Source organism: Festucalex cinctus, chromosome 1 (assembly GCF_051991245.1).
Source record: "Festucalex cinctus isolate MCC-2025b chromosome 1, RoL_Fcin_1.0, whole genome shotgun sequence".
NCBI classification, from domain to species: Eukaryota; Metazoa; Chordata; class Actinopteri; order Syngnathiformes; family Syngnathidae; genus Festucalex; species Festucalex cinctus.
This window is the reverse complement of record NC_135411.1, coordinates 59,835,178-59,845,861: the sequence shown is the minus strand read 5'-3', so window position 1 is coordinate 59,845,861 and position 10,684 is coordinate 59,835,178. Positions and strand designations below refer to the sequence as shown.

At 38.1% G+C, this 10,684-nt stretch overlaps 1 protein-coding gene across 1 annotated transcript; it reads right to left on the bottom strand.

Moving 5' to 3' along the window:
- Positions 1-1,167: 1,167 nt before the first annotated feature.
- Positions 1,168-9,277, bottom strand: prmt5 (protein arginine methyltransferase 5). Its single transcript, XM_077498008.1, has 16 exons — positions 9,054-9,277; positions 8,752-8,870; positions 7,812-7,897; positions 7,537-7,671; positions 7,346-7,458; positions 7,186-7,235; positions 6,936-7,099; positions 6,619-6,780; positions 6,108-6,185; positions 5,963-6,021; positions 3,996-4,118; positions 3,697-3,872; positions 1,953-2,156; positions 1,754-1,864; positions 1,608-1,672; positions 1,168-1,524 (listed from the first exon to the last, which is right to left on the bottom strand). Exons 1-16 carry the CDS (start codon positions 9,149-9,151, stop codon positions 1,372-1,374), a joined length of 1,896 nt encoding a protein of 631 aa, XP_077354134.1. The 5' UTR covers positions 9,152-9,277; the 3' UTR covers positions 1,168-1,371.
- Between the last annotated feature and the right edge of the window lie 1,407 nt (positions 9,278-10,684).

Sequence of the window (10,684 nt, the reverse complement as noted above, 5' to 3'; positions counted from 1 at the left end):
GTTTTAGTTCCCCTGATAAAACAATAACGGAGATAACTCTGCCTTAGAATAAGTTCTAACAAACCTATAAAGCAACCGTTGTCACACTGGGAACTGTGCAGTGGCGTGCGAACCTCACCAGATATCCAGGGCGAACGATGCCCCCCCAATTAATTCGAGTCGTGGGGTGGAAGTATGCAGACACCGACATTTTTCTAAGTTGATGCCCCCTCAATCATAAAATGGAGCATCACTATCAGCAGCGGCCATGCACCTAAAATTTTGCGTCATCAGCGGGATGGGATGGGCCCCAACAGGGCGACGCTGGTTGGCCCTGCCTTCTGCGCGCTCCTGGAGCCACATTTCTCTTTTGTTGCTTAGTCGCGACACACAGCTTTGGGGCCGTTTCAACAGGCTGCCTGTGTTGTATCATTCGAGACGAGTGCTGACCCAACCAAAACACAGTAACGGAAAACATTCAATCTGGGAGCGCCTGCAAAGCCACAAGTGCCCCACATAACACTAACAGGTTGGTCGACGGGCTTTCGGTCATAGTACCACTCCGAGAACACGTGATCTTGTATGATCTTGAGAAGGGTCATAACACTGTTCGGGAGACCCCTTGTTCTACATGTTAACTGTAGAATTTCATGTCACGACTAATACTAGTAATAGTTTTCATAGTTTGCTGTTTTGATCACTAGAAACATAGTCATCCTGCTTGTGAGGACATTCAACATCCTTGATATGGACAGTCATATGGTAGACCAAAAGTGGCACTACTAGTGGGAAAACATTACTAGCAAGACAGTCATTATACTAATGTGTTGACTTGTCTTACCGGTGATACCAAATAAATGCTCAAAGAGCTTCATATTATGGACAGCATGTGGTCAAGGAAATGCGGAATGCAAATGAGCTCATGATAGTAGGGCAGGTCTGGTCCACTATAGAATTCTACGTTTGATAGTAGTGTGTGTTGTTTTTTTTGTTTTTTTGTTTTTTTGGGGGGGGGGTGATAGCATGTAATAGTGCTATAGGTGTCCTATGTATATTCTTTAGTTAAGTAGACACTGACAGGTGTTTCATCCATTTTTTTTATGGAATATCTTCAATAAGGCATACTTTGTGCTGGATTTAATTTTTGTATGTGGTGCTTGTCAGCTGCACAAAAAAAGAACAACAAAACCAGGACACTGAACATTTTTTTCAACGACACATTTTTGTCAGCTGCACAAAAAAAGAACAACAAAACCAGGACACTGAACATTTTTTCGACGACATTTTGCTGCGATAATTAACTTCTAGTATAACTGAATAGACAAAGTGGCACACAACAACCGTGACTAAAAAACCCAAGTAGGGACGAGTGGGCAACATTATGCATCCTGATTACAACCCGATTGTATAGGAGCGTCCAGCGGGGTTGTGAATTGCTGAGCACGCTGGCTCCGTCACAGCCCATTCGTACCACACCTTCTTCCCATTGTTGCAGCGCCAGAAACGCACCGTGATCTCGTCGTCGCGTGATATGGAGATGGGTTGCTGTTTGAGGAAGCACATAAGATTTATGTTTGGTAATAATGTTTACTTTGTGTGTTTAATACTCCAACTAAGAAAATACTTACTTTGAGGGGGAAGAGAATGGGGAACCAAGAAAACATTCCAGGCGAATGTGTATCAGGTTTGATACCTATTCAATGCAGAGGCAAATGTTTGTTTTATGACTTTACTATTATTAATACAATGATGTTAATTTTTGAAGCATACTCACTGAGTGTAATATCTTTGTAGAGTGTGGTCTCAAAGTAGCCAGCAAAGCCATGCAGTACAGAGTTACATCCCACTGAGAATTTCAGGCACTGGTAGCGATTATTATTCATATCTGGGGGAGGGGAGGAGTCATGCTCAGTGCCTTAAAATAAACCACATTATATGAATTTGAGCAAATTTAGTGTTCATGCTTTGTATACCTTTTGTGGGGTGTACGAAGGTGAAGCATGGTTCGGGGTCAGCCAGCTGGTGGAAGTTGTGGAGGCGGACTACATACGGCATTTCGAAATGGCACTCGGGATCCTTGTCGCGTTCCCTGCACCCTCGGACTTCGTTATACAGCTTGGAGGAGGAAAGTGGTGCCAGGAAGGAGGTGTAGGAGCAGGGAATGCTCACGCCATCATCTGGTATAATGAGGCACAAGAAGAGGATAAAGAAGGTCATCTCAGACGCAATGACAGGGAAGAAAAACAGAGTAACAGTATTTTTTCCCCCGTCCTATACCTACACCAGGGGTAAGCAACCTTTCCTATCGAAAGAGACATTTTAGGCCAAATAACAAAATCTGTCTGGAGTAGCCTAACGTTTGAACATTCTGATGAGGAAACCGTGTGCTCGTGTTAGTAGTCCCATGTACTGAGGGTCCGAAATATCATCTTCCATTTTTGGTTGTTTTTGTGTGCGCGTGTGTGTGCACGCAATTTTTAGGACTTCGTTTGACTTTTCTGCCTTTGTCTAATTTCCGACATTTTTATGGACAATTTATAGCAGTCTTCTGCCTCAGTCCTTTTTTTGTGTGTGAACATGTATGGCTATTTTTGACATATTTTCTGCCTTTATTGCTATAAATTTTGTGACATTTTTGGCCGTTTGAACATTTTCTTTCCTGCGTTTTTAAAAATAAAGTTTCTGACTTTGTTGGCAATTTTGTGTACATTTTATATTAATTTTCTGCATTTCTTTTTTTGTCTTTGGACATTTTATGGTTACTTTTTGAATGTTTTCTTTCCTGCCCTTTTCTCTTCATTTTTGGACATTTTAAAAAAACTTTCATCTCTCTTTTTTCTGACATTCATATTCTTTTTTTTTTTTTTTTTTTAAATCTAAACCATCAATTCATTTAAAGACCTAAGTAAAAAAAATAAAAATAAATAATAATAATAATAATATATATATATATTAGGGGTGTTAAAAAAATTCAATAATCAGCAGAATCGTTTTTTTTTTTTTTTTTTTTTTTTTAAGGATTCACACCTTGAGCATGGAATAATGTTATATGAACGGAACATTAAGCCTTAATATTTTATTTTAATGCTGTTCAAACATGAAACAGATTACAACCTCTGTAAGACTGAAATTTCAGATAAATAAATAATACATTTTCATATAAATCTTACACTCTACAAGCTTACTGATTAGTATTTTCTAAATTTGAATGAAAAAAATCGCAACAATCGACTTATAAATTCGTATCGGGATTAATCTTTATCGAATCGAATCGTGATACGAATCGTATCGTCAGGTACTAGGCAATTCACACCCCTAATATATATATATACACACACACACACATACATACATATATATATATATATATATATATATATATATATATATATATATATATATATATATATATATATATATATATATATATATATATATATACACACACACACACACACACAACATATATGTCTACACACACACAGGTACTAATTTCTAATCTTTTTTTTTTTTTTTTTTTTAAAGAGATCCACACAGAGCCACAGGAAAGGGACTAAAGAGCCACAGGTTGCAGACCCCTGACATACACAATTAAATATTCTTCAGTACAAAGAGCTTCATAAAAAAAAAAAAAAAAAAAGCCTTTCAGATTCTGATACGGGTATACTGCATTAAACTGGGCAAGTCAAGAGAAAACAGATGACTGCAAGGAAGCACCTTTGAGAAAGTGCTGCGCTCCATCTAAGCACTCCGGGGAAAGTTCATTGTCACCAAATGAACCGAGCAGTTCGCTGACAATGATGTCGGCCTTCTCAGGCGAGGTCCAGTCTCGCATATCAGATGACACCACTGTCACCTGATCCCCCCACTCCTCAAAACGCCAGTTTTCCAGCCTGTGCAAAATGCAAGTCACATGCAATTCATACAATGTTTGTGAGTCGTGATAACAAAAATATTTATTAAAAACTTTTCAAAGCAAAGTTGGGCATAAGCATGTCCTTGTAAGGGCCACTCACGTGACGACAGCGTTGGGATTTTTTTCAACAGCGTACACCTTCAGCTTCCGGTCTGCTTGTTTGGCAGCTCGCAGAGACGCATTGACCAGGGGACCCCTGCCTGCTCCCAACACCATCAACACTCTGTGGGAAAGAGTTAACATCCAGTTAAAGCAATTTTAGAACTTGTTTATAGGGCCCAGCCGATTAATGGGCTGCAGATTATATATTGGCCTTCAAACATTGGCTAATTGGGCCAAAAGGCCGATTATTTTCCACTTAAAACGTTATCGAATAAAACCAAATTTTCCGACGCTGTGAAAGTACTCTTAATACACAATTTTGCTTGTGTCACATTAGCTACTAGCAAGTGTGTAGCATATGTTATTCTGGTTATTCTGTTGTCCCACAAACTTCCTTGAACCCTGTTAAAGACACCACCGTTGGAGTTAACTGTAAAACTAAAAACGCACAACGTTAAGAATTACATCCACTATATATTTGAATACAAAACATGCTTCATTTTAAAAAAATCGCTAGCCTAGACCTATTGCTAAAAGCGAAAGGAGGATCCCATTCAAATGCACATTCAAAAGTTAGCATCGATGTCTGGAGTATTTTTCCTTCTAATAATGAATATACACTCTTGTGTGAACACATACCCACAAATAACACTACAAAGACACAAATTCTTCCCAATGTGTGAAAAACTAGTTATTGTATATAAAGTGCTTTTGGGCCTCACAATCACCTTGGCGGTTGAGCTGTCATCATACATGACGTCACCTAAGACAACAACTCGATACCTCACCATGCCAATTCAGACAGCATTGAAGCGTTAACTGCATGTTTTGCTTACACCAAATGAAAATAGTGCGTTAAGAAAAGAATAACAAGATGAGAATTTATACAGGAATAGTAAGATCCAGATTCACAGTGAATGCAGTAACATTTGCCCCACATAGTAACTGGAAGTAGCAAGTGAAGTTACTGGATGACGTGAAGTCCAGGCATTGCATTGATTTGAATTGCTTATATTACTTTAAACCAATTAAAGTAAAACCAGGTCAAATCAATTAAAAAAAAAAAATTAAAACGCCACTTTACAGAAAATTGCAAAAACCTGCCAATACTATGGATTTATGAATTACCAAAAGCCGAACTGCAAATACGATGGGGTCTACTGACACATTAAAAAAAAAAAAAAAAGTCCTAACTTGTCTCCGCTTCGTTTATCATATCCGACTAAGGGGCTCGACACACGGGAGGCGACGTCGCTCGCTCTCCATTCATTTCCTATCGAAGCAAGGCGACAAGGCGAACCCCCTCCCCTCGGCGACACGCGACCTTCGTGCGTGTGAAAAATCTCGCGCATACATGTAGACGTGCATGCCTACCATGTGTCGAGCCCCTTAAGCATTGATCTTGAATAGGGCATTTGCTTCATTAATGCTACTTACTAGGGGTGTGAATTGCCTAGTACCTGACGATTCGATTCGTATCACGATTCACAGGTCACGATTCGATTCGATACCGATTAATCCCGATACGAATGGTCACGATTCGATACCGATTAATCCCGATATGAATTTATAAGTCGATTGTTGCGATTTTTTTTCATTCATATTTAGAAAATACTAATCAGTAAGCTTGTAGAGTGTAAGATTTATATGAAAATGTATTATTTATTTATCTGAAATTTCAGTCTTATAGAGGTTGTAATCTGTTTCATGTTTGAACAGCATTAAAATAAAAATATTAAGGCTTAATGTGCCGTTCATATAACATTCTTCCATGCTCAAGGTGTGAATCCTAAAAAAAAAAAAAAAAAAAAAAAAAAAAAAAAAAAAAAAAAAAATTAATTTTTTTTTTTTTTTTTAAAAATAAAAAATCGATTCTGCCGATTATTGAATCGATTCGAGAATCGCGCGATGTAGTATCGCGATATATCGCCGAATCGATTTTTTTTTAACACCCCTACTACTTACTGAACATTAGTGTCTTTCTGTTCCTCTGGGACTCGATCGAGAAGGCATTTATACACAGCCTGTAAACACAAGGCAATAGATAAACTTTAGCTTTGAGGTTAAACTACTACAAACAAAAAATGTTACGTAGCCCTCTGGGTCTTACCTGTTGGTACTGTGAATATTTAATAGGATCCTTTTCAAAGACTTCATATGTTTGTGACTCTAGATTGTCCATGAGAGGCTAAATGAAAGAGGAAAAATACGTAAATTAACTCAACGTTTACACAAGACCAATTTTCAAATGCCGTTTTTAGTCACCCGTTTTCATGTTTCACCATCAATCAAGAAATGTATTATTTCCTCCATAATAGCCCCGCATTAAATGAACACTTCAAGTGAGGCGGTAATCAGATAGCTATCTTGAGCTGCACATCTGGCCACAACCTGTATTCCAGCATTCATGAACGAATGCGACTCACTTGGACATGCACACATTCTCCAGAAAGATAACTCTCTCTCTTTTGAGTCAGTAACGATAAACAGAACATCCACTTTGTAGCCTATTTTTCCACAAAATAATGTCAAAACTTAATACTTATTTAACTACTAAAACTCCCATCTTAAAAGACACAAAAATAAAAGTGTTTTACAATCTGTAAGAAATATTTCTTTACCTGTAGGGGAGACTGGAGGTAGTCTTCATAACCCTTCGCAAAGAGTTCATATGAATTGGGCGCTGGCCGGATCTTACTAAGGTATTCAAAGTACTGCACGTATGAACGAAAGTCCTTCTCAGTGTGGCGACTTGTGCCTGTAAAGATGAATTGTGCTTCCAACTGTGGGGGGGGACATGTGATTAACACTACACTTGAGAACTTTTATTTTGCTCTGCAATGCTAGAGGTCAAAACTAAAATCTCAATCTGCTCTTTATACAGCCACTGTTGTCAAAAATTACATTTCATAATATTTAACAAATAACTTTTTCCTACCTTTAAAAGTCGGACAATTATTCGCTGGTGGGCTTTAGATAAAACCGGAAACCCCGTCTTATTGGTTAGAAAGATGCTGGTGGGAAGTATGGCTGCTTTGATTGGTTCCCCAAACCACTTATCAAGCACAGTTTCGGAAGGAATGTTTGCTCCAACTTCAATGGCTTCACGAGTACAAAACAGGAAATGTTGTTAAAAATTCATTTTTCATGTCCTTATAAGTAGCAGCATCATGGCATGATGTTCTTACCAAGACAGACCCTCTTGTTGTAATCACAAAGGGTCCTGAATGAGTGCCACCTAAATGTAGAGGCAAGAAAAGATTTTTCAAGAAACTAATAAAAATATACTTAATAAAATATTCAAACACAAAATAGCAGGTTGATGTCATTTAGTCACTTTAAACCAACCAGTTCCAGGTCTTCTCATCAATAGTTGTCTCATCAATGCATGTGACTGGCTCATTCTCAATCAGGTCTTCGCGCATATCTTCAGGAGCCATCAGTGGGACTCGAATCCAGAACTAAAATCGCAGAAAGTGGATAACTTACGAGTAAATATTTCTGCCTTGCTCTCTCCCCCTTTTATTCTTGTGTCTTACGTTTGTGGTTTGGTGTCCAGACAGGAGATGGTTGAGCAGCACACGTGCAAGATTAGCTTTTTGAGGTCCATTCAAAGGGATCATGAAGACAGGCAGACCCAAGTAGGCTGAGAAATGCAACTCCTGTGCCAGGGCCTGGCAAGAAGGACAAAATATAAATGGTCATGGAAGGCGTTAGAAGGAAGAGGCAAAGAACAACGAGAATGGAAGCGAAGGGAAGAAATCAATGAAAGGACTTTTTCCAGTTAGATCTGTGACTGTTCATTCCAACTTACAGCTTCTGAGCTTCTGCGTACTGTCTCTATTTCTGAATCTGGGTCAATCCAAGGAGACTGCTTCCCAACAATCAGAGTGTTCCAATCTAAAAAACAAACAAACACACAACAAATATAGAAAAATTGATCTTTTTTTCCCCCCTTTTGAACATTTTCACCATATTTGGTATGGAAGTAATAAAAAAAAATACTTAAACGTATTCAAGTTAATTACTTTAACCCATTTGCTCACAAAAATGTATAAATATGTTATATTTTAAAAGTATTAAGTGTCCCAAAGACGTATATATACGATTTTTATGTGTGTGTTTTTTTATGCTAGAACATATAGAAGGCTTTGATACAGCCTCTCAACTGCAGAGAACAGGTGAAAAAAAATGGTAGTAATTAAAAAAAAAAAAGGGGGGTTGCTTCAGTGAAAAGGCTGGGAGTTAATTAGTTAATATTATGGCACTTGGTTACTAACTATATATTTAACGGTTAACTAGTAACCGCATTGGAACACATTTTTAAAGTAATACTCCCAACCCTGAATGGGTGAAAAGTAGTTTTAGAGCAACAACAGCGCACATTTAACAAAATTACTTTAGATAATCTTATTATATATGTCATCTAATAACGTGAGAATAAAATTAACTAAAAATGCAAAATTTCTTACGTTTTTATTTTATTTTACAATGTTCCTTTGAATCATGCCCGAGGACCATTTGTCCTACAATCCATAAAATAACATGTAAGCATTGGAGAGCCCCATCTGGACCGCGGACCTTGAATTTGACACCTGTAAATTGCAGGCACATAGTAGCTACACCTACAAAGTTGTGAATGTAGTTTTCTAAGTAATTGTTAATAAATGGCCAGAATCTATCTCATCATTTTACACAGAAATGCACATTTTCGGACTAATCTACCGCCAACTTTGACGAGAATGCGTTCTAACCTCTTCCACTCAGCAGCAGGTCAGACCGCGTCTGGGCACCGGGTCGAGATTTAGCGGGTTCCAACTCAAATTCCCTCCTGAACCTCGGGTGGAAGAGGGGCATGCATACGAAGTCAAACCTGAGCAGCAGGGACAAAGACAAACTATTTAACAAATACAAGAAGGTTTGGCTCCAGACTGTACATAACATTGGGATGGGGCACGTGCGTGTAATTCGCCGGCTAGCTTAGCATCGTCTCTGATTTTACTTTAACTTCCACGCCCCCCTCCAGGTTGAACAAAGGTAGCAGCAGTCTTCTTACCCAAGTTTGGCGACCGCTGTTAATGTCTCGGCTATTTCTGGCACGCAATTCAAATCTCTCCCGCAGGACACCCCGCTCCGCGAACTGACGGACGCCATGACTTGGCATGCAGGGTACGAACTAGGACCACCTCGTTGATCTCAGTATGGAGAACATTGACTTCATTTTGGATCTACACGTGACGTGTTCGCCACTGTGAGCCGAGGCAAGGAGGAGTCAAAATGGCTTCGGAAGTATGCCAGTTTCACATCTCGTGTTATATCGCGGCATAAAATATTGGTTTTCGTCACAAATACACGAAGCGGGCAAAAGATTTTAGCACTCACACTCGACCCTGTACTGTAATGTAAACTTACCTTTGTATAAATGAATGAATGGATGAATGAATGAATGAATGAATGAATGAATGAATGAATGAATGAACAAACAAACATAAATAAATAAATAAATAAATAAAGGCCACAGCCTTCAGACAATAAGTAGACTTCGCTAAAATTAGAATTACTGATTTAACTCAGTAAAAGTAAAAGCAAAAAAGTAAGGAGTATTTGTATCACTTTTTATACTTTTATATATTTCTTGGACTCAATATATCATATATAAACACAATGTATACCAGATATTGGACTAAGAAGGACCAAGGTCCCCTTGCGGCCAGACAAGCAGCCAGCTTGGTTTATACATGTTAGCTCATTAGCAAAGAGAAAGTGATGAAAATACATGTGAAAAGGTTTGCAGAAACAGGCTTCACTGCATATCATTTTCATTTCAAACAAGATCAAATTACTCTTGTCGACTAAGAAATGGTCATATTGTATGAATGTTTTCTGCAAGCTGTCATATTTGGACGAGCTATAAAAGAGTTTAGACTGAGTTTGTTAGTTGAGTTGCAAAAAGACAGACAGATTAGTTGACCTAGATAAGAGATGACAGCATCTCCCCAAACAAAGCAGTATGGGATTTGCAAGTTTATGAACATTTCTAATTTTTTTGGATTCAATTAAATCTTTGTTTGAGGAGTCATTTTTTCTTCCTGTGTGGAAAGACATTTTTGAACAAGGATACGTCTATTTCTACTTTGCTTTTGGCTTTGGAAGATATATTTGTAGCTTCAAGGACACCACTGTGCCTTACAAGTGGTTCGCTGTAACTTTGAAGGATAAAACCACATCCTTTGAATTGATCAACTGTTTCGACCTTGAATGGAGACTAAATCAACCAGAAATAAAAATGGAAATTATTGAATTTTTGCATCAGCCCTGACCTCAAATTATCTTCACTGACACTCTACACATCTGTCCATTTTCTGCAGTACATGGACCCTTATCACTAATTCATCAAACAACAACCTTGCGATTTATCTATCAAGGTAGGACATGCTGAATGTTATTTTTTTCTCATAAACCATCTCAAATTCCCTCTGAAATGGCTGTGGTATAGTCAAAGGTGTTGCTCTTAATTGGTGTCGGCCACCCTAATCTTTATTCTTCCCCACAGAACAATTACATGTTCAAAAGTCCTATATAATTTGTTGCATTAATGTAATCATTCCCCTACTTAAATTGGTTAATTAAAGTGTTTTGTAATTTTTTTTTTACCCGATTGCACAATTGTTTATTGTAAATTATCTA

Excerpts from the sequence above, each read along its gene's own strand:
- prmt5 (XM_077498008.1), bottom strand. The coding sequence starts at position 9,151 with ATGGCGTCCGTCAGTTCGCGGAGCGGGGTGTCCTGCGGGAGAGATTTG. Across the intron at positions 7,236-7,345 it reads GATGAGAAGACCTGGAACTG|GTGGCACTCATTCAGGACCC; the intron begins GTTGGTTTAAAG and ends CTCTACATTTAG. Across the intron at positions 3,873-3,995 it reads AATCCCAACGCTGTCGTCAC|GCTGGAAAACTGGCGTTTTG; the intron begins GTGAGTGGCCCT and ends CATTTTGCACAG.